Genomic DNA, 22104 nt, shown 5'->3' on the forward strand with positions numbered 1-22104 from the left:
GAGATGTATATACATATATTACTTTCATAGGGTTGAGGATGCCGCTTCGTGCTGTACCGTGGCTTTCCCTATGGCTTTTGAGATGCTCCAAGTCTATGCCTTATCATACATAAAATTGCTAATATACACTCCCAAGATAAGAAAAAAAGTCCCAAGTACTAGTATAGCATTCTATACATGTATATACACGGCGTAAGCGATTTGCAATACTCACTTCTGAGCATCTTCAAAATCAGCCTTTTCAAGGGCGGTCTCAAATAACTCGCGGCACTTCACACGACTTCCAAGCCGAGCGCAAAGCAGAAACGCACCGCTGAGCTTCCGGTGCAGACTGTACGTCTCCTCGGGTGGGGGTGTGAGGCGCTCGCGCATCATAACGGGGATCAGATCTCTGACGCGCTCCGTGATGGTTTGGTCCGAGAAGTCATAGACCACTGGCGCAGATTGCAGGAATGGCTCCGCGAGCGTCAGTATACTGGCTACGTGGGCGTCTAGCATGATGCGGCTCTCGTGGCCCGTGAGGTACCCCAGACGCTGCGAGTAGTCGATCACAGCATCGCGATCACGGCGTGCCGCGGCCGCCAATAACGAGACGTACTGCGATACGAAGAGCACGGGGAATTCGCGGGAGGCGCCAAAGTCGAGCAATTCGAGCTTGTTAGTGGCCGCATTATACAAGAAGTTGGTCCAATTAGGATCCGTCTGCATGAAGTGGAATTCGATGATCTCGCGCAGACAGAGCCGCAGGATCTGCGTGCCAATCCAGTCACGCTGTGCTTGAGTAAACGATTTGACGCGCGTTACGCCTACACCCTCCATGAACTGCATCGTCAGCACGTGCTTCCCGGAGGCGCGCGCGTAGATCTCCGGCACGGCGAACACATCGCCTTCGTCCGCAAGAAGCTCCTTGTATCGCTTCCCGCACTCAAGCTCGCGCTCGTAGTCGCATTCCCAGCCGAGTTCGGTGCGCATGTTGTCGATCGTCTTGTTGAGGTAGAGACCTTTGGGTAACATCCCCGACGCCATCAGGAGCATAGAGATGTTATCCAGATCTGAGTTGATCGAGTCCGCGACACCTGGGAACTGAATCTTCACGGCTACCTTCTCGCCCGTTTTCAGAGTGGCGCGATGGACCTGTCCAATAGAAGCTGCGGCAATAGGAGTCTCCTCGAATTCTTTAAACAAGTCGCGCCACTCGGACCCCAGACTCGCCGTAAGTACGCGGTCTCGCTGCCGCGCAGGCATATAGTCTGCTCGGTCTTGGACACGTTGTAGGACTTCTCGAATTGGCTCTGGTAACATTTTGGAGTCTTGGAAGCTCATCATCTGGCCAAGCTTCAAAGCGGCTCCCCTCATCCTTGAAAGTTTTGCCACCAATCTCTCCATGTTGCCAGCGCTGAACATGATGGAACCTTGTCCACCGCCACCAAATCCTCTGCTAAGCCCTTCGGTTAATGCTCCCCCCAACATACCAGCTGCGAGACCGCCATAGTTCCATATGCGACCCAGACGAGTTGCCGGTACTTTGGATTCTCGAAGAGCATGTACTGGTGAAGGAGGCTCTTCATGCAAGGACTGGATAGGGATTTCTTGATCCTTTTTATCGAGTCCTCCTCGCGAAAGGATTTCTTTAACTGTTTCGGTATTCTCTCTCTCTATTTGTCGACCATTAGTTTCTTGGAAACTTGATATATGATTTTCCGGAGGCCGAGTAGTTGTTTCCCGCCTAGCTGTGTCTGGTGATAGGTCCGTATTTAGCGAAAGCGAGGGTATAAGTTTCTTTTCCATCGGCGGGTTTGGTAATTCTCCTCGCTGCGGGCTCGCAATAGCCACATCTGCAGCTGCAGCACTCTGCTCGACTGGAGATACCCCCGACCCTGAGGTCTTGGAAATAGTTGGAAGCGGCTTCCCGCCATGCTGTTCTCTGAGTGCCTTCGGCGCATCATGTCCAAAGTCTTTGAACCAGCTGGGCTTTGTGAGCGGCACTTTAGGTCGAAGCTGTCCCAATGCAGCTTCTTGTCCATCTAGCATTTGAGAACCCCGGCTCGTATGGAAGACGTTAATGTTGATGCCAGAGGGAACCTCTTCCTGCACATTTTTTGCTTGACCTAATCCCAACTCCGCATAGTTCTGCGAATTCGAATTTGCCTTTTCCCTCAGCTGTGCGAGTATGGCGCTCTGGTCAGGCCGAAGCGCTGTAGGTTGCTGAGCTGCTGCATCTGCCAGAGTGGATCTACGTTGGAAGATAGATTGGTAAGCCTTTGAATCAGGATCACTAGATATCCCTTCAGATATGATGGAAGTTTTGGTATTTGGATTTTTGCCGCTGGTCGAATCAGACTGCAATGATGCTTCATTGTGCGTCAGCTCTTCAAGACCTTTGTTCGTCGCATCATTCGCAGATGCTGTAGATGTTGGGTCGCAATTCCCTTGAGTGCTGCTTTTATCGTCGCGTAACGACCTGATAATGCTCGAAGTCTGGCTGTAGCGATCAATTTGTCTGGCGCGCAAATCCAAGTGCCTCGAAGTTACAGACCGGGAGGCTTTGGCCACGGCCGCCAAATCCAGGATTATATCTGCGAATCTCATCGCTACAATCCACTACACCATCATATTAATATTAGGAAGCTCATAGTCACTCGAAACGTGAAAACGTAAGAATGGCTTGATATTTACATATAAGGCCACACATTGAAAGCAGTCGTGCATTACTAGATGGCACCAAAAAAAATCAAACAACGTCACTTGGGCAAGCTAGCGCCACACTGTGGCTCAGCCAGTGCCTGAGGCGTTTGTCATAGGTTTGCTCGCCCTTTACAGATTAACTAGATAATTATTCAAGCCAAAATGCATTTCAACTTGGGGCGATTTGGTGGTTCTATAGGCTGAGTATATACGTCTGGTATAATTAAGATGGTTAATACTCGGATTCGTGAGTAAATTTACATATCATGTCATTATCACATCTGTGTCCACCCCGTCAGCCAATTTCATGTTATCCAAGCTCGGCGCCAGAGTGTCCATTTCTCTTAGAGTGTATTCCACCAGGTAACTCTCGTCAACCAACTCTTCCATTCGTTTGTAATGTCGCTCTGTGTAGACCCTAAGTGCATTGAGCACCTCTTTGAGACTTTTCTGGCCCTTGGCCCCTTTCACAGAGAGGCCTGATAAGCGACTGGCAGGATGGCTCTTCACAACTGTCCACAGGATGCGCTGTGCCATTGGTGCCGTCCTCGCATTAGTATTCCAGTCTCGCAGCCGTAATAGAAGCAAAAAGAGCTGTTCATCCGATAATGTAGCGAGGACCTCGTCAACGGGTTTCAGGCCTGATAGACTGCTAGCATCCGGTGTTTTTGAGTTGACTACCTTTTCAAAGAGCCCTTGAAGTTTGCGTGGGTGATTCAGTTGAAGCGCTAATGTTATAGCTTCGCGGTAAGCGCCTGCATACTCATAATTGTCAAGTTCTTGTTCTTGCTCAATGAGCTTCAGAGCCGCCTCATTCGATGCTATTTGTGTTTCTGTTGACGTATCTTCCCAGAACGTCACAGTAGAGTCGCCACTTCCAGAGACAATCATGTTAGTACTGGGGTGAATAGCTAAAGCCCACACTCGGTCTTCGTGATTGTCCAGAGTACATTCATTTTCGCCCGAGTTGACATCCCATACTTTTACTAGACCATCACCCCCGGCACTGGCGATGAGAATAGGCTTCTTGGAGCGCTCTTCCGGCGGTGGCAACTTGAGCCACGCTACCTTTAGAACACTATTGGAGTGTCCCTCAAAGGTCCTGAGACACGTGTAGTCTGTGAGACTCCAAAGCTTTACAGTCTTATCGCCACTCCCAGTGATTACCACACCTTTGCCAGATACTGAGCCCTGCTCGCCCTGAAGCACCGGTGTGTTGAGGGGAGCAAAGGAGACGGACCAAACACCTCGGCGATGACCACGGAGTATACCCTGAACCTCACCCTCTTCTATTGACCAGATCTTGACGACCTTGTCTTGCGAGGCGGAGGCGAATAATTGAGCATTGTTGCTGACATCAATAGCGTTAATGTCCTTGTCGTGGGCTTTTCGTGTATACGAGGCCCGAATGCCGGATTTCACGCGTTGTTGTTGTTGTTGTTGCTCTTTCGGTATCTCCCACCTCTTGATCGTTTGATCGGAAGAACCTGTTAGTAAGAACTGTGGTGGGTGGTTTAGAGGGTCAGCATATGCTTTTGAGCCATCCACAGGTCGTGCGCGAGGTAATGCCACAGCGCTGACAGATTCAGCATGACCTTGGAACGTTGCCCAGCAGGTATAAGAGTTGTTCTTGGGATCAACCCGCCAGATCTTGGCAGTGTTGTCTTTTGCGCCTGTGGCGACCCAATGACCGGACCAATCAACATCTAGTGTAATGATAATATCGTCGTGGCCCTTTAGGAGAGCAATATCTTGACCAAAATATTCGGATGACACTAGGGCATTGCTATCACTCGGTTCTGAAACAGAAACAATACGAATATCTTCGGAATTTGTGGCTAGCGCCATAACAGAGTGATCCGGTAGAAGGTACCGCAGGTCGATAATATCATCGTGTGTCCCTGATATACGGCGAAATGGCTCGGGTGGCGCAATTACGGACGCGTCGCCCTCGCTAGGGACCTCGAAGAGAGCGATGGTATGATCCACCTGGATACAAGCAACGAATGGGAAGCCTGGCTGATAGATTGCAGAAATGAACGCCTCAGCTTCAGGTTTAGTCTTTTGCTCTGCGGTCAGTTCGCGACCGGATTCAGTCTGCCATATCCGCAGGCATCCATTGGATCCCGCAGTGTAGGTCAATTGGCCGTCTCCGAGGAATCCCACCGCCTCTACTAACTCAAAGCAAGGAATCACCTTTCGTGGTTTCCAAGACCTCGTATCCCACCACCGAATCGTCTTGTCTCTGCTTGCAGTTACTAGCGCATTCTGGGTGGGCGAGTAGTCAAGGCCGCGAACGTCGGACACATGAGAGTCGAGATTGGCAACGACGCTCCTTTTGTGTAAATCCCACACACGCACTTTACCATCCTGGCTACCCGATGCAAGTCTGAATTTTGCCGTCGTGGGAACGTTCTCGTCGCCATGGTCATCTGTAGCCCTAGAATGCCTCTTTTTCTTTTTATCCAAGTCTTTAGTCTCGGGCTGTTGCTTCGAGCTAGTTGCGAGCTCGAAGAACAAGAGCGCGGACACCAAGACACTTGGACCACGAAAGGTATGAGTGACATAACCGCCATTTATATCCCATACCTTGATCGACCCATCAGTACCACCAGTTGCGAGCAAGGTACTCGTCCTATCGACGGCTAGGACCACAACAGGGGTGGCATGTGGTCGCACAGTTCTCACAAGTTGAGGGTCTATTGACTCGCTCGTCGGCGTTTTCGGGAGGGAGTAGATTCGCATAGACAAAGACCGGGAGCAAATTATAAGGTGAGAGCCAGACGGCGTTACTGTAGAACGAGGATGTATTGTTAGTATTGCCGGCGCATTGCCTCACAGAGAGAGAGTGACCTACAAGTCAGTGTCGATATGGGCTCGCCATCCTGTTTCATAGATATTCAGTACTCGTGCCGCGAGAATATTAGAGTCGGAAGGACTAACCCCTTCAATCTTGGCCAGATGCTTGCCAGTCTTAATGTCGGTTAGGATCACATCTTCACCGAGCGTCGTAGCCAGTATGCGCGCGTTGTTCCCGATAGCAGCAGCGCCCCCGGTAAAAATGGGCCGGATGACTTCTTTCGCCGCATATGTTGTCTTGAAAGGCGCTTTGGCGGCCATGGTTGGGAATCTGCGGCGAAGGTAGCCGGGTATCACTCGGTTCCTCCCAGCGCAATGAAGCTGGAGTGGGATGAATCTTGAAATTTTTAGCGGCCATAAAAAGGATAATGATATCGATAAGAGACTTGGATGTCATGTACGCAGTACCTGCTGCTATCACCAGAACCCCCAGCGTTGGCTAACATGGACAGCTGTTTAAACTTGGACAAACCCACTCCAACATTCAAGGCATAGCTTCGAGAAGCATTCTACATCTCGAGGGCGCCATGATCTTGCATCGGAATGATGCAACTAGAAAGGAGACCCGCGGTCCGATGTACGCAGTACCGAGTGTTGCAGTACCCTGCGAGCGCTCTAGCACTACTTCCAGCAGCCCGGTCCCTACACGTAGGTAGCACAAGGCTTGAAAAGGGCCTAGAAAGTTGGTTAGCTGCACCTAGCTGCACCTACCCGCTCTGCTTCAACAGGAGCCTCACCCAATCGGCCATGTTGAGCATGCGAATGAGCGGCTCAGTCCAAGCCAACTGCATTGTCGGCGACACATACCTATACAGCATATGTACAACTCATGCGTCAATATAGTTATCCCCTTCTTCGCGTTGGACAAGTCGCGCAAGAGTGCAGCTCGACATCTTAAGAGCTTGATGGTGTCTTTGATATTTCCTGCCTTGTTTGCATGTAACGACGCAAGGTACACTTGGCCTCTCGGACTCTCTGGCTGGGGCCCTCTGGAGTCGATACAATGGGACGTCATGAGCCACTGACATCCTTAGCACTGGTTGGTAGCTCTTCGCCTTCTCAGACCCGTTTGGTATTATTTTCCATGTCGCGCTAATAACTTGATAGGGGCGGTCGCCCTATGATGATGTTGTGGCGGGCGAGGGCGAACCAGATCCTCAAGAACCACCTCGAGTGTATGACGAGCATGGCCGGGTCTTCAATGAGGAGAGCAAGAAGATGAACAAAGACATTATCCGTGCTCATAATGAAGTAATGCTTGTAATCGGGGTCGCGGAACAGGACCCCGGCGGCTCAACCAGCTCCACAGCTGATAACACGAGGCTGCACAACGAATATGAGAACAGCACCGGCAGGCATCTCCTTCGGCTTGGTCGTGTCCTCGTTGTGGCCGGCATATGGGGTGTCCATGGTGTACGGCAGCGCATATTGGTAAGCCCATGTATTCCCGAGCGCATGTCTCGACCATTCTCACATCGTCACAGGTATACAGGGAAACCGCCACTATTCCATTCCTAGATATGATACAAAGAGAGCGGAGAATGCACTCGGCATCACAATTGCTGTTTTCTGGAATGCCCTCGTTTTTTAGTGCGTGGTCGTTACAGTGGTACTCGAGAACAACGGAAATCGTTCGAGATCACCCTTGGTAAGCACACTCAGTGCTTTCACGACATTCAACTTCTAACCACTTGCAGGCTTCGAGCCATCATAGGACATGTCAGGTTTCACCTTCAGATATATGTTGCCATGCAACGTTTGGATTTGATTTCTGGTTCTCATTGGTTCCCTAACCTAAATTTCTTCGTTCCCTTCTCTAGCTCCTCGCCTCTAACAGCACCACCACCATTAGGCTCACCAGGCGCCCAAACCGTTCCGGAATGGGTAGGCAAGATCGCGATGAGTCTTGCTCCATTTGCGGGTTATTACTTGATCGGATGTGCCTGGGATGTCTTCAGTTATCTCATTCGGCGTCAAGTACACAGAAGCCTCCCACATCCGTGGCCAAGTCCTATCTCACCTCTTCGAGCTCCAGTTCCTACCAACACCCCACGGAGGCCATCGTTTCCAGAATCTCCTACGTTAGGAGACGCCGACCGCGAGATCAGACACACACATGGTCCAGAATTGGACGGCGACTCTTTAGCAATAAATGGCGAAGGTGCTGGGGAACCTCTTCCCGTTGGCACAATACGTAGGCAGAGCACATTCTCAAGCCGCGGCGGAGATGACTACGCTACGGACGAAGAAGATCCGGATATGGTCAACCCAACTTTGATCAGCTTTGATGTTGATACGAGCGAATCAACTGAACCACCCGCAGGAATATGGTCTGCTGAACTTCGTCCCAGCAACAGTGGAGACCCCACAACACAAGAAAAGGAAGGGGCCAAATATGTCGTCAACACCCTGACTAGTCTGCCCTCACTCCTCGCCGGAGATATCCTGACAAGCTCTCTCACGCATGCCCTTCTAACACCATTTGATATTCTTGCATTTCGAGCTATGGCGAGGGCATTTGCCCGCAAATTTAGCTTTCCTATGGATGGTATGTTTGAAGTGAGCTTAACAGATGGTCTGGTGAGCCGAATGTTGCTCAACCTCTTTCAAGCAGAGGTACTCAAGTTTGTCATATGTTTCGGGGCATGGGCTTCTATCACGGGGCTTGCGCAACGTCTTCACATAACTGATGAGCAGTGGAAAGAATATCAATCGAAGGTGGAGCAAACACTAGAGGAGGTATCGGGGGAAGAGCAAGGCCAAACAACGGGCACGAGTCACTCATCATCGTAGTATTCAACGCTGTGTTGATTAAACTACAGTAAGACTCACCTTAGGATACCTATCTACAGCCATCGAACAAAGACCGTAGTCAGCGTAAGGTTCGCGCAGACAACACCTCTAAAATGCAGGTCGATTATTTGGCACTACCTATTAATAATTTTCAGGGTCCAGCTGGCCCGTGAGCTGTGCTATTTTTCGAGCCCTCGAGAAACATGCTCCCAACACGCCCTGAATTAGCGGATACTATATACGTAGGAGCGCATATAAACATCATGAACATATCATTTACACTACACGCGCTTCGAGCTCAGAAGCACGCACTGGCCAGGTCATTTGTGTGGCTATTCAGAGTTTGGCTTGGTTTTCGCACAGCTGCTTCTAACCAAGATCACCTCAAGACTTAAGCAGTAGCGTACAATAGCCAGCTTAAATACCACATCTCTTAAGTACACGCATATTAGCAACGTAGCTGCACGTTATATTTGGACTCGACTGACTATCTAGGTAGGCTATCGATCGGTATCTTCTCCCTTTCTCCACATGGTACCCAGAACAGCCCAGAACGTTTGAAAAAGGGTGCTTCAGTCGACACTACGCCCTACAGTACAGCAATCCATTAGCTACTCAAGTATATACTTGTCTATACTCCCCGTATTTGTATGTGTAATAACACCACCACCCTTGGCCGCAAAGGGGGGCTGATCAGACGACACGATGCTTGATATGCGGACTCCGGAGGGGTTTTCTACGTACCAGCCAGGTCTCATCTAAGTTAGGAAGGCAAGATTTCCAGCGCCAAGCGTTTTGGGATGCTGACATGCCTACACCGTTACTCTACTGTACATAGTGTACATACAAAGTAATGTCTACTTAAGTATGTAACTTAGCGCTGTAGCTGCCTGTTTGGACGCGCAGCTTGTTCATGCGAAGTGAAGAACCTCACTCGTAAGTTACTTACTATATGTTTTACGCAGAAGTTGTGTTTACAACTTAACCCGAAAGACTGAGCATCGATCACAGCATAACCCAAGCTTCAAGTTTCCTTTTTTTTATAGGTGTTCACAGCCGGCTTCAGCGCCGTCCACACGCTTGTGGTAATAGCAAGGAAAGCTATGCCTATCTGCAAATAGAGACAAGACAGACAGACTGCCTCACATACCTAGTATAGTGTCAATTGCCTTCAGATGTACTGTACCGTAGGGCACACGAGGATCAGCACTACGCTTGGGTACTTGGCCAATTCCGACGGCGAATACCGCTAAGGAGCGGCCGTATATGTTAAGCTACTCCAAAATCAGTTAACAGGTCCCGCGAAAGAGAGAAGTGTTGAGCATCAACATACTTAGTAGCTCGAGTAGGTACTCCAGTCCGCCCCACAGAATATACGGTAGGACAGAAATCCTTCGATGCAAAGGCCTGCCGAAGAAGTCAGCCTGTGGCTCAGATTGGAAGCATGCCTGGTATACTGGTACGCTAGGTACCCGAGCTACCCTCTCGCTTTTAACTATGGTTCTGCTATGGTCCATGGATGGTCAGAGTGGTCATCTTGGACATGGACACCCTAGCAAGCTAAGTGGAACGCAGTCCCTAGGCTATATTAGGTACTCTAGCCATGTGTTGTTGATACAATCCCATGCTGGTCAGATTCTTAATGTAGGTAGCTCACTTCCTGCCTCGCTTGGTCTACTTTTCCCGCCGTCTTGTCTCGGCTTGTGTGGACAACACCAACTGCGACGATCAGTAACGGCAAGGATGACTGCTCCATCCGGGAGAGAGCAATACAGCACTCTTGAGGTGGCCACGAATGAAGATATTCTGAGGCAGGGAAATGGTTTAGAGGTAGTGCCGCCCTCGACACTAGAGCCCTATGGGTACTATGACCCGACGAAGCCAGGGCATGCGGCGACACAACCCGAAAACGACAAGCTATTGCCTACAGCAGCAGCGGCCTCTGTGCCTTCTACATCACCGGCATACTCAACATATCCCGAAGTAGCAGAGGGTGGCGGTGCAAAGGCAGTAGGTGCTGGTGGTGGTGGTTCGAAGAGCGTGAAGATATGCGGCCTCCCCCGAAAAGTGTTTTGGCTTGTGCTCGCTGGCGCTATTCTAGTCATTGTCGGCGTTGTCGTTGGCGCTGTAGTAGGCACAAGGAGCAGTAGCCAAAAAGAGACCTCATCCCCGTCACAAGATGGAGATCAAGGTGGCGATGAAGATGCTGGACAGGTCAACACTGGTTCCGGGATGGCGAGAGTATACAAGCAGTCGCGGCTGGCTTCGGCCAATTTTACCGACGCGTACGGATACAAGAATTATCTAGTGATATATCAGATGAGAGACACAACTATTCGCATGTCCGCTTTCAATACATCGACAAATAAATGGGTTGCATCAAACATAATCAATGGAACGACGAACCCAATCTTACGTGGCTCTTCTCTGGCGATTGACACCTTCTGGCAAGGTGCCAACGTGAGTTGTCTCTATTTCTCCTACCATCCAGCTACGTTATGCTGATAAGTGTTGGTTCCTTGCAGAGTCCCGACGTGAGCATCTACTACCAGAACGAGGGATCAGTGACAGCTATTATGTCCCTGTCCTACAGCAGCGACGACGATATATCTACAACAGATCGGGTACCAACTAATAACTGGCAATCTGTGGATACTGTTAGTGGTTTTAATTCGATGCCCGGGTCTTCACTTGCCGCCTACGGCAAGCAATGCGAGTTCTGTAATCAATACGCATACTTCTTCTGGCAAAGGGAACAGGGTCTTTATATGGCCGAAAATTCGGGCCAGTCTTTCACAGACGCGAATCTGATAGACATAACGGAGAAGCCATCGGCCAATACATCAATAGCGCTCACATTTTCCGGGACACTGACAGGAGACAAGGACGCCATCCTGCGCCGGAGTCTCAACCTTTTCTACCGATCAACGACAAGTGGATTGACACAGTTGCGAATCGGCAATGGCGCGTTCCTACCCCAATATGTGGGTCGGGACATAGGGCCACGAACCAACTTTGCAGCCTTCTCGACAGGCTTCAACGAGAGCGATTCGGACAACCCGACGCCCCTCGGTTTTCAGGTGCTCAGCATTGATCCAGATGTCGATGATGGTGTCCAGTTGACGTATATGAAGGACAGCCAGTGGGAAGCATCCAGCGATCCAGTCGAGGATCTACAGGACTGCCGGGGACGTGCTACGATGACTGTCAACACAGGTCGGCGGTTATACTGCTTGGTCGATGCAGATGAGGACGATGGCGTGGATATCATAGAATACGCTTGGCAAGGAGACCCAAGCGATACTAGTACATACCTTAGCTGGGAGAAAATCGGTGCTGTGGATATACTGTTAGCCAAAGACTAACAACTGATATTATATGTAATAACAATTCTTCTAGATGAAGCGCAAAAATATTCGAATGTATATATATATCAATAAAGGTTTATGTAATCTCTCAGTTCGAGTAGCCCATATGTAGTTTAATTCAAGCCCGCCCGTTGAATGAGCCGCTATGGGTATCGGGGTATCTACTGCTTTGATATCGAGCTCCAGGTCGTTATGCTTAGTAACGGTATTCTGGATCGGTGTGGTGATCGTTATGTTTTACCGTTATGCTGCCTCAGTAGCCTAGGAAGCAGGTGGGCATTTCACTCTTTCACTCAGCGAATCCGCAACGTACAGTCAGACTAGTGCTGGTCGCTCTCGGATGTAGTGTCTATATCGAGTGGCCATGAGCAATTGACCATGAAATAACGCACAAGTAAGCAAACAGAAATGCATCCGTCTGACATTGTATTATCATGGGCTAGTGAAGGTCATCGTCACCACTCAAATCGTGGGCGACGCTAACATCTTGCATTAGAAGACAACAGATACGAGATACGAATAGTTTTGACGAAACTCGACGGGGGAGGTGGAAGAGTCGTGTGTGTTGAGATATATATTCTTAATGCGTATAAAATGCCCGAGGATGTAGTAACGAGACAGTATACCTTCAATTTCCAGGCTTCACTAGAAGCACTTATAATCTCTAAATGCGCTATTTATTATTCTCACCATTAGTAAATAATTTTCATCTATAATGACAGGAAACGTGTGGTTCATCGTAGGTGCAAGCAGCGGCTTTGGGCGAGCCATAGCCATTGAAGCTCTAAAACGGGGCGACAACGTCGCGGCAGCGTCACGCGATGCGTCCAAGATGACAGACCTCAAAGACGATGGTGCCATGACTTTAAAATTCGACGTTACGAGCGATGAAACAGCGATAATGGACATGATGCAAAAAGTCGTCGATGTCTATGGCAGGATCACGCACTGCGTTAATGCTGCTGGATATCTGTTGGAGGGTGTCATAGAGGCCGCTTCGTAAGTTGCTATGGCACTCATGTTGTCTATCCCTCACTTGCTTTTATACATCCCTCGCTTCCCTTTCCCAAAAGTTTGCCTTCAAAGCGCTGAATAGGGGTCAATATCTAACGATCTTACTCGTCAGATACGAAGAGACTCGTTGTATATTCGCAACAAATGTGCTGGGTACTGCCACTGTAACACGTTGCGCGCTACGGTTTCTTCGCCCACAGGGTTTTGGCGTTATCGCAAACTTCGGCAGTCTCGCAAGCTGGGAGGGAGGGTTAGCATACGGCTACTACGTACGAGATCTTCCTACGCATACACTCCCGTGGAAATGGGAATCGGTCTCAAAGACAATACTAATAACTAGTCGATCTGTGAATAGTCAGCTACTAAGTTGGCGGTATCTGGGTTTACCGAGTCGTTGAACCTAGAGTGCCGACCGCTAGGAGTCGCAGCGGTGGTTATCGAACCGGGATTCTTCCGAACCAAAGTCTGTTCGTGGTCCCCTACCACTTTCCCATACCTTTTCAGGCCCATCGATTTATATATATATATTTCTTGCTAGTGAATTACTGACGCGTGCCAATGCTCTGCAGTAAACGAAGGCGGCAGTCATCGTCTCCTCACACAAGAGCAGTTACAAAGTGAGTACGCAGACGCCGGACTCGCTGTACAGAAAGAGGCCATTTTACACATGGATAACAGGCAGCCTGGCAACGTGGACAGAGGTGCTAGTGTCATTGTCGATGTGTTGACACAGACTGGTGTCGGTTCTGGGCGGGAAATCCCCCCGCGACTTGTTCTCGGGAGTGATGCGCTACGGGGCATTAGAAACAAGTTGAAGAATACCGAAATGCTTCTGAGGGAATGGGAGGATGTGATAGTCAGCACAGATTATGATTGTGTGGAGCGGGAGGTGTAGATAACCTCTGTAGGATTATCGTATAGGCACATTCTTATCAGTTCGTGAGCAGTCCTCTATCAATGAATGAGGCTAGAAGAAGCAAGGGGGGAGGTGGAGAAACGAACTAGAATCTAATCATAACAACCTAATTAGGATTCGTGACCAGGGCAGTGAGTGAGTAATGCGGCGAGTTGGAGATGGATTTCACTCTCTACGACGGTTGTCAAGCAAGATCCATGAAAATGACTAATCTATCACTACTCCTTAGGTTAGTGTGCCCGGAGTCCCACGGTGTTAATGACTATCCACTAAGCTCCGGCAGAACCATCATCCCGATTCAGAGTCATCAAACATGATGTGATCGCTGCCCTAGCTATCTATGCAGAGCGTTACGTGCTCTTATCCGCTTCGGCGGACTTTTCATCCGACGGCCCAGCCACTCACGGCGCTGCTGTTCCAATCTCAGCTTTTGTCCATTTCCCTTGGCTATTGAGGTCTATCAGGTAGGTAACTTGATAATATACGATTCTCTTAGCTTGGACTAGTCATATCCATCGGGTATAGGATATAAGGTTGTCCGATATTATATAATCCGAAGAAATAGACGTGTGTTGTCGGTTGAAGGCTATAAAGCTCATGATACCGGCCCCGACGTTCGAGAGACGTAGTCAGAACCCAAGGAACAAGTCTCAACCATATTCTCTGTCTTCGAGGCGCTCCATCATTGCAAAAATGTCGAAAGTTAACGTCCCTCGCTGGCCTTCCACGAGCACTGACACGCAACGTCTCGCCGAGCCCATTGTCTTCCCATACTCCAAACGCACTGCGCCAAATCGATTTCTCAAGGCCGCTACGTCTGAACACTTGGCAAGTTTTGATGCAGTGAACGTAGAAAAGCGTGGGATTCCCTCGCCAGAGTTGATACATCTCTACTCTATCTTTGGCAAGGGTGGCTGGGGCCAAATACTTACCGGAAACATTCAAATCTCGTACACGGACCTCGAAGGGCCCGGTAACGCGATCATTCCTCCCGACGCTGAGTTCTCGGGGCCCCGTTTCGAGGCCTTTGCTGCACTCGCTGCGGCAGGGAAAAGCAATGGGAGTTTGATCGTGGGACAGGTCTCTCATCCTGGCAGACAAGCACCAGAAGCTCTGCAACCTCACCCTATTAGTGCCAGTGCAGTCCAGGTTAGTTCTCTGGAGTTATATTTCTACCCTTTAGGCAGCTTTTGGGCCTCATTACTCCTGCATACTCCCGAAGCATGGGCTGAATCCCTTCTCTACCTGGCAATTACTGACTCCAGCGTGTGTAACAGCTCGTTACGCCCGGCAATGGCCCCTTCGGCGTTCCGCGTGTGGCAACTAGACAAGACCTCGATAACGTGATCGAGAGTTTCGCTCACGCAGCGGAATATTTGGAGCGGGCTGGGTTCGATGGGATAGAACTTCGTATGTATTTTTGAAATTATTATCTCCCCATTACGGCAGCCCCCAGTGAGGTTCCAAATCCTTCCTTTAATACTGATTCATATATCTCGGGAGTGCGCGAAATGCTTCCAATCCCGGCTGTTTTATGTGAAGTGTTTAATGCTGACTGCGGCGAACTACAGACGGTGCCCATGGATACCTTCTCGCACAGTTCTTGAGTCAGGTTACAAACCAGAGGACGGATGAATATGGAGGAAGTCTTGAGAATCGAATGAGGCTCGTTCTAGAAGTCGCAGCCGCTGTTAAGAAGCGTGTCAGCGAGCGCTTCGTCTTGGGCATAAAGGTGAACTCGGTGGAGTTCCAGGAAAAGGGATTCACGTCTGAGGAGGCTGTTGCCCTTTGCCAGGCTCTTGAAAAAGCTGGGTTCGATTATGTCGAAACCTCTGGCGGAACATACGAGGACTTTGCATTTGAGCATAAGAAAGACAGCACAAAGAAGCGCGAGAATTACTTCGTCGAATTCGCTGAAAGGATTCGAAAGGCTGTGACTCAGACCAAAGTGTACACTACGGGGGGTTTGAGGACCGTGGGCGGAAGTAAGTCAACTCTAGCTAACCCATTCCTTCTTACCTTCTTCAGCTATTCACAACAACAAAGTTCTGCTCGGAATTATTGTCATAGCTTAGAAGTGTTTTCATGTCCCCAAGGTTTACCGCCTTCGTTCATGTTGGTGATTGTTAACCTCGACTGTTACAGTGAACTCAACGCTGGAGGGTGTTGATGGGGTGGGAATTGGGCGAGCTGGAATACACGAGCCCTTGTTCGCGAGTGATCTCTTGTCGGGAAAAATCACCGGCGCCAAGAAGCTAGCACTTTCCGAATCGGACTTCCCCGGACAACTTCGATTAGCCAGCTAGTAAGTGGCATCAATTACAAATTACAGCCCTGTTTGCTTCAGCCATCACTGAAGGCAGAGGGTTCCTACAACAGCTCCTCACGCTTCTTGAGGCCCCCTTAGAAATAAGTGCTCGACTAACATTATCATAGTTTGATTGGTCTGATAGGTCGCGGTGAAGACTTACCTGACGTGACTGATCCGAAGGTTACAGAAGGAATACTTGCCAAGATGGCGACGCCACAATGAAGACATGATGTGGATTTGAATATTCCATATGTACCACAGGGCTTAGAATCGAAGTTATTCACATAGGAGAAGGTGTTATCGATAGATAGATGCGTATAGATCGTGTATTGGAGAATGGTTAGAGGCAAAGGCGAGACATGTTAGCTAGGCTTCGTACTCCTTACAATCAACTAAGGTTACGAACACAAAATTCCGGACTACACAATCGTGCGTGCTATTTTTAGCAAATTGTCGTTTGCGAAATCCGGGGCAGATCTGGGGGAGAAAAGGTGGGGTAGCGCGCTGGTTCATAAACAGAATAGCTTCAAATATCCCATCGATTCCAGCTTGCTGCCCTTTGTTGCTTTTGTCTGAGGTGTCGATGACGCACCATGAATATCTGTTGCACGTTCTTGGACACGCATTGGGTAAACCAACCCCAAGCCGACGCATCCAGAACGAAGCATTAGGTAGTCAGGGCCGGACCAATGGAACCTGGGGTCTCATTAGCGACAGTAGGCTGAGGGGCTCGACAGCGAATCAGTGTAATACGATAAGAGACTCACACTCGGCATGGCTGAAGTCGCGATATCGCTACTGTATCAACCCATATTTGCGCTCTTCTGAGCAGCGCATGATCGGGAAAACGCAGAATTACGGTGACAGAGATGCCAGATACCTTTGCACCGCACTGAACTGATACAAGAGAAGCCATCTTCCAGTCGTGGCTCTGAGCCCGGCATCTCCACACCCTCCGTCCCCGATGCGGGTTTAGAATCATCACTCACCAATCGCCCAGAGCAAGTCCGCAGCATCTCATATTCCTGGACACGACATGGACCTTGGCTCGGTCGAGGACACGGCCATCTCACCATCGGCGCCATCTTCTGAGTTGCTATCGCCACCACCCCTATTAGATTTCCTCAGCCTCCCACTCGAGATCCGCCTAGAGATCTACACACATCTGCTCACCATACCCTCAAACCCATCACATCCCCTCTCCGCTCCCACACCGGTCTCCTCTTCACCCCACGCCCCGTTCTTCTTGCAACAAGACCCCCCAGCCCCCTTGTACCCCAGCATTATCCGCACATGCCGCCAGCTACATGCAGAGTGCCTTCCGGTGCTCTACAAGAGCAACATGTTCCTAGCCCACGCGACGCTGCTCACCGTGTTCCCATCGTTGTTCAGCCCGAGTCATCCGCGCAAGACGTACGCGCCAGTTCGCAGCCCCTCACTCGCCTCGCTGGTGACGCGATTCCGGGTTCGCGTCAGACTCGATGCGGAGCCTCAATTCGCGCGGGACGAGGTGACGGCGCAGTTCTCCGGCAAGAGCGAGTTGGTAATCGAAACCGTATGTAACAACCAGTGGAGTCGTTTTCTTCTTGTTCCAGTTATTCTCGGACGCCATAGTTGCCTATAAGGGGCAAACGTGTGTCTCGGGAGTATGCAGAAATCCCAGAACTTTTTACCTGAAAGAGTAATCACTGACTCTAGCGGTTGTAGTGGCAGACCGAGTGGCGGGCTGCCGGTCCCGATGTGCTCCGCCTCTTCGAGGGTGTGAGGGGTATCCGAGTGGCCAAGGTCATCGGGAGCACGAGCGGGTTTGAGGAATACGCTTGGTGGCTTGAGCGGGCGATGATGGCTAGGGCCGGAGACCACGTTGCGCCTTTTCCTGAGCAGGACGGCGCTGGTAGAGGGACCTTCCGGAGATGAAGATTGTTTCCAAGCTTCCCAGGATGTATAAGCTATGGAATAGGGTGTTGGTGGCTGTATGCTTTTTTTCCTCCCACGACTCTAGGCCGTAGCATGGTGCCAAGGAGATTGTTATACCAAAAGGGTTTGTCCAACATCTTCACAAGTATCCTGGTCGCTAGAAACCTCCATTATACGTTGACTGATCATGCCTGGGAGTCGCTCGATTCAAGAGGTTGCTATAGTCTGTAGATGTGGCACAACGCACTGTGAGACTCTTTTGAAAGCTATGACGTAGGCTATGATGTGAGGGTATAAGAAATACATTGCTGCTGTTTTGACTGATGAAGTCGTCTAACTTATCACGGGCAATGGAGTGCACACAGCAAGATCGTGTCTAACTCTCAGATCATTATGACTTCAACTGTACGCCCGTCATCCCATTTTGCTGTAGCCATCAGTCTTTGGAACAATGTCCCCATTGTTGACGGCCAATCCGCGTTGGGAATCTGTCTCCAATCTATGCAAGTTGGAAGTAAATCTAACTTCTAGAGCTCGGTTGACAGTAAAACAAGAAGTTTATGCGGGGTTATTTGAACCGAGGGGTATGAACAAACCAAATCATGAAATCCTGATAGTGTCATCTAATCTACAAAGGAAGTCCAACACATAAGTCTTTTCAATCCGCTTGCCAAATCTCAAACGCCAGTCTTATGCAGGTCTTTATCCCTCTACTAGGTCTATAAAGACAGAGAAAATTGTAACGGACTTGGAGAGACTCTTATTAGTTGCCGCCCATGAGTCGCGGTACTGCCTTCCAAGCTTTCTCGTTTCCGGCCTGTACGCGGCCGAAGTTCTCGTCGATGTCAAGGATGATCTTCAGAGCGTTGCGGCTACGGGCATGTGGCGAAGCGAGGTCCTTTTCCCGCATAGTTGACACTACCTCGGCAACACCAGTATGGACTTGTTGCTCCTTGGGCTTTCCAGGGAATGGCAGCACACTTTGGAGAACCTCGTAAGCTGCTAGCGTGAAACCGAACTGAGGTGACGATCGCAGGATACGTGCAGGGCCACCTTTGAAAAAGGCTTTGAATCCTTCTTCTTTCAAAATGGTCTGGGCTGCATGGCGTAGACCAGTGTAATTGGTATCACCCTTACGTGCCTCAACCTGTAGACGCGTCTTGATGACGTCGCATGGTGTCGTCAGATAGGCTGCAGGCATACCGGCAATAGCACCAGCTGTGAGCAATTGAACAACTCCAAGCTTCTTAGTTGGCGACTCTCCAAAGAAGTCTTTCTTTAAATGGCTGTATGTGGGGAAGTAGATGGCAGAAAAAGGCACATCGCGAAGAAGACAAGCCGATGCGCCCTTATAGAGACCCTTGAGACCCAAGTTGCGAACAATCCACATAGCCGATCGCTTTTGTGCGCCCTCGGTAGCCTTGACCATCTCACCTTGAACTTGGAGTCGGATTTTTACAATCTCCAAAGGATTGGTGAAGACCTAGAAGAGGATCAGCACGAGAGTTACTTTTGGCCGTGTCTTTTTTTTTTTTTCCCCTCACTTACAACTTGACAAGCTCCAGCGGTACCACCAGCTAGAAGTTCGTATGAAATGGGGATTTGTCCAGTCTTTTTATCGGTTAAGGCGCCTCGTACTATATCATTGACAGTAAGTTTGATGGCTTTCTCCGGAGCTACACCAACGAGCTGGGGCAGAACGCCTGAATATAAACCGCGGACACCTTCATTAGTTATGACTTTCCTAAAGCAATCGATCGAGTTTTTGTACAGTCGTTGTCCCGGGTCAGCTCCACGCTGATTTTGCATGCGCGTCTTGACCAAGTCAATAGGGTACACCATAAAGGCACCAAAAGCACCAGCGACGCTACCGAGTAGGAAACTGTATGCAGACTCAGCAACCTGCAAAAGAGCCGATTGTGTAGTCGATTTGCTCTGCTGTAGAAGAGCCTTGGCCCGGTTCTGTGAGTCTTCCGAAACGCCACGGTTAACCCATTGAGGATCAAGAACTTTTGCAAAGTCTTGAAGACCAAGTCTACCAGAGGGTTCATCCAAGCTGGCAAAATGGAATAGAATATCGGCTTCCATTGGGGTAAAAAGCGAGAACCGAGTGATTTTGGCAGCCTCGTTGAGAAACTCATTGCGCGTGATCTTCCCGTCGGAGCTCTGGCTGATTGCTTTGCGGATAATAAGTTCGACCAGATCCATCTCCTTAATCATGTTCTGGAAAGCGCGAACGTTGGCATATGAGATTTTGCTACTCGTTGAGATGTTGCACAGAGTTGACAGATTCTGCAGTAAGTGGTCCGACAGCTTGTGTTTAGCGGTTTCGACAATAATCTTGGCGAATTGTTCAGGCTCGATGTATCCATCCTTATTTTTGTCAAAGCGTTGGAATGCCTGTCGAATGCGCTCCCCCTGAAGACCGCGCAACATTTGTGAGAATTCTGGGTATGTGAGGTTGTGCCGCTTCGTCTTGTCGCCGATATACAGCTTAGCCCACTCACAGTCCCAGTCGAATGGGATGCTGCCCTCGCCCTTATTGAGCTCGTACAGTTTTCGGAAATCTTCATACTGGACCGTGCCGGTGCGGTCAACGTCAAACAGACGGAATGCGATCTCGTACTCGGCATCGGACTTATTGAGTAGATTCAAGAAGGCAGCCCAATCTCCCATGCTAACTCGCCCACTTCCAGACCGGTCAGCGACGCGGAAGAGGATGCCATACTGATCACGGTGGATCTTGGACTATAATATATCGAACGCGCATCTTATTAGCAAGAATCATCTCGGAGTCGACATATGTGGAGGGAAGGGAAGGGGGGTACCCACGTAGTCTTCGTCTGCAGGCGCAATGGCTTCAATGAATTCCTCAGGACCCATTACGGGCTCGCCAGTCTGTTCATCCTTCTTTGCATTGTTCAAGAACGTAGCACGATACGAAGCGGACAGATCGGCCGGCTCCTCTGCGCCTAGGAGGCTACTCTTAACCGCTTCTTTCACCGTTTGGGAGGCCGCCATTTTGCGCAATTCCACACTGGAAGTAGGAGGAGGCGGAGAGGGGGATGGTCGAAATTGGCGATGTCGCGCGATAGGTGTGTGGTAGTGCTACGAGAGCAGAAGACTGAAAAGGACTAGACCCCTCGATCAAGGATTGACCTAGTCACCATCGGCTAAAAACGACAAAATGGGTGATTGCAGCAGCGAAGGAGACCCTCACGATACCCGACACCTACCCAGACAGCCTGTAGCTTATGGAGCTCCGAAACTAGTCCTGCCTGTCTAGCCAAGATGGTGTCTAGAGGGGCGTGCGCTCTTCCAACCTCAACCGTCAACTCGGAACACTTCGGAATTTGCGCTCTGAGAATGTCTAGAGGAATAGCGACGAGGAATCAGAAATATAGAAGAAAAGAAGGCGCTTATGGGCCGCGGTGGCAGTGACAACGACGATGAGGGATTTCACACAAAAACTCGACGCCTCTGAGTGGAATACTTACCTATCTAGTAAGACTTCCAAATTCTTGGAGTTCCCGTCACCCGAAATTTCCTACATGCACTAGGGCATGGCGTGCGCTACGTTTGGCTGCTGGAGTCCAGATGGTAGGACGATGCATCCAATCAGAAGCGTCATTCGGCAGCTGGACCCATCAGCTAGGCCCATCTGCTATCGATAATCTCTTGGCGGCCCTGACGGCCCTGGCGGATCTATGTTAATCCGCGGTCCCGGTACGCCGATGTCCACCACGCGCCCACCACGAACCCCGAGCGAACGCCGGTGGAACGGAGATCAGGTCGCCCACTAAGCCCTATCAGGTGATCATCAAGTTCTCTGGAGAGATCATCTGGCGGCTTGATCTGGGGCTGCTGGGGCTGCTGGGGCCGCCCGCCCCGCTGGCTCCGCTACTGACTCTAACCATCTGAACGTGCTCGTGCTACATACTGTAGTAGTGAATAATAGTAGATGAGCTCTGGTCAGTTTTGGATTTTGGCTTAATGAATGGGGTAATGGTCTGGGGTTGATCGTCAGATGGAGCTGGCTCACTGTGTTCTTTCTGGATTCAGTGTTTGGTTGGTATCTTCGATTGAAAAATCAAGACTTGCCTGGGATTAATGATAACACAACAAAACAAGCCTTTCTCCCTTTCTTCTCTTTCTTCCTGTTTTATCCTCGGGTCGCCAAGTATCTGTAGTAATCCTGTGGTCGCGAAAGAGATGGATGGGACAAGCCTTAGACCACTCCA

General features: G+C 49.9%; 8 protein-coding genes across 8 annotated transcripts; 5 read left to right on the forward strand and 3 right to left on the reverse strand.

Moving 5' to 3' along the window:
- Positions 1-203: 203 nt before the first annotated feature.
- Positions 204-2690, reverse strand: F5B22DRAFT_354379 (ABC1 family-domain-containing protein). Its single transcript, XM_047970995.1, has one exon. It carries the CDS (start codon positions 2587-2589, stop codon positions 211-213), a length of 2379 nt encoding a protein of 792 aa, XP_047835024.1. The 5' UTR covers positions 2590-2690; the 3' UTR covers positions 204-210.
- Positions 2691-2813: 123 nt separating this feature from the next.
- On the reverse strand, positions 2814-6114 carry F5B22DRAFT_590933 (WD40-repeat-containing domain protein; the record flags this gene model as incomplete). The annotated part of the gene is made up of 3 exons (XM_047973831.1): positions 5629-6114; positions 5543-5570; positions 2814-5477 (listed from the first exon to the last, which is right to left on the reverse strand). Coding segments are annotated over exons 1-3 (2728 nt in total), but the record flags the coding sequence as incomplete, so codon positions are not given.
- Positions 6115-6467: 353 nt separating this feature from the next.
- F5B22DRAFT_354398 (uncharacterized protein) lies at positions 6468-8439 on the forward strand. The gene is made up of 4 exons (XM_047970996.1): positions 6468-6583; positions 6652-6975; positions 7029-7192; positions 7242-8439. The coding sequence occupies exons 1-4, from the start codon at positions 6548-6550 to the stop codon at positions 8335-8337; spliced, it is 1620 nt and encodes a 539-aa protein (XP_047835026.1). The 5' UTR covers positions 6468-6547; the 3' UTR covers positions 8338-8439.
- A 1641-nt stretch (positions 8440-10080) lies between these two features.
- Positions 10081-11702, forward strand: F5B22DRAFT_642673 (uncharacterized protein; the record flags this gene model as incomplete). The annotated part of the gene is made up of 2 exons (XM_047978158.1): positions 10081-10797; positions 10863-11702. 2 exons carry the CDS (start codon positions 10081-10083, stop codon positions 11700-11702), a joined length of 1557 nt encoding a protein of 518 aa, XP_047835027.1.
- Positions 11703-12420: 718 nt separating this feature from the next.
- On the forward strand, positions 12421-13614 carry F5B22DRAFT_633724 (estradiol 17-beta-dehydrogenase; the record flags this gene model as incomplete). Its single annotated transcript, XM_047976878.1, has 4 exons — positions 12421-12704; positions 12832-12988; positions 13075-13186; positions 13289-13614. 4 exons carry the CDS (start codon positions 12421-12423, stop codon positions 13612-13614), a joined length of 879 nt encoding a protein of 292 aa, XP_047835028.1.
- Positions 13615-14328: 714 nt separating this feature from the next.
- Positions 14329-16168, forward strand: F5B22DRAFT_633725 (NADH oxidase; the record flags this gene model as incomplete). Its single annotated transcript, XM_047976879.1, has 5 exons — positions 14329-14784; positions 14913-15045; positions 15207-15620; positions 15781-15940; positions 16072-16168. The coding sequence occupies 5 exons, from the start codon at positions 14329-14331 to the stop codon at positions 16166-16168; spliced, it is 1260 nt and encodes a 419-aa protein (XP_047835029.1).
- A 381-nt stretch (positions 16169-16549) lies between these two features.
- F5B22DRAFT_354506 (uncharacterized protein) lies at positions 16550-18089 on the forward strand. The gene is made up of 3 exons (XM_047970998.1): positions 16550-16806; positions 16859-17501; positions 17654-18089. The coding sequence occupies exons 2-3, from the start codon at positions 16983-16985 to the stop codon at positions 17861-17863; spliced, it is 729 nt and encodes a 242-aa protein (XP_047835030.1). The 5' UTR covers positions 16550-16806; positions 16859-16982; the 3' UTR covers positions 17864-18089.
- Positions 18090-18626: 537 nt separating this feature from the next.
- Positions 18627-20884, reverse strand: F5B22DRAFT_633726 (mitochondrial carrier domain-containing protein; the record flags this gene model as incomplete). Its single annotated transcript, XM_047976880.1, has 3 exons — positions 18627-19346; positions 19412-20611; positions 20696-20884. The coding sequence occupies 3 exons, from the start codon at positions 20882-20884 to the stop codon at positions 18627-18629; spliced, it is 2109 nt and encodes a 702-aa protein (XP_047835031.1).
- Positions 20885-22104: the final 1220 nt, after the last annotated feature.

This window comes from Xylaria bambusicola (assembly GCF_022495145.1).
Source record: "Xylaria bambusicola strain CBS 139988 unplaced genomic scaffold F5B22scaffold_4, whole genome shotgun sequence".
NCBI classification, from domain to species: domain Eukaryota; kingdom Fungi; phylum Ascomycota; class Sordariomycetes; order Xylariales; family Xylariaceae; genus Xylaria; species Xylaria bambusicola.

Bases quoted from the DNA above. Each gene is read 5' to 3' on its own strand.
- F5B22DRAFT_354379 (XM_047970995.1), bottom strand. From the start codon at position 2,589: ATGAGATTCGCAGATATAATCCTGGATTTGGCGGCCGTGGCCAAAGCC.
- F5B22DRAFT_354398 (XM_047970996.1), top strand. From the start codon at position 6,548: ATGGGACGTCATGAGCCACTGACATCCTTAGCACTG. The intron at 6,976-7,028 runs GTAAGCCCATGT...ACATCGTCACAG, and splicing joins GTGTACGGCAGCGCATATTG to GTATACAGGGAAACCGCCAC. The intron at 7,193-7,241 runs GTAAGCACACTC...AACCACTTGCAG, and splicing joins ATCGTTCGAGATCACCCTTG to GCTTCGAGCCATCATAGGAC.
- F5B22DRAFT_354506 (XM_047970998.1), top strand. From the start codon at position 16,983: ATGGACCTTGGCTCGGTCGAGGACACGGCCATCTCACCATCGGCGCCA. The intron at 17,502-17,653 runs GTATGTAACAAC...TAGCGGTTGTAG, and splicing joins GCGAGTTGGTAATCGAAACC to TGGCAGACCGAGTGGCGGGC.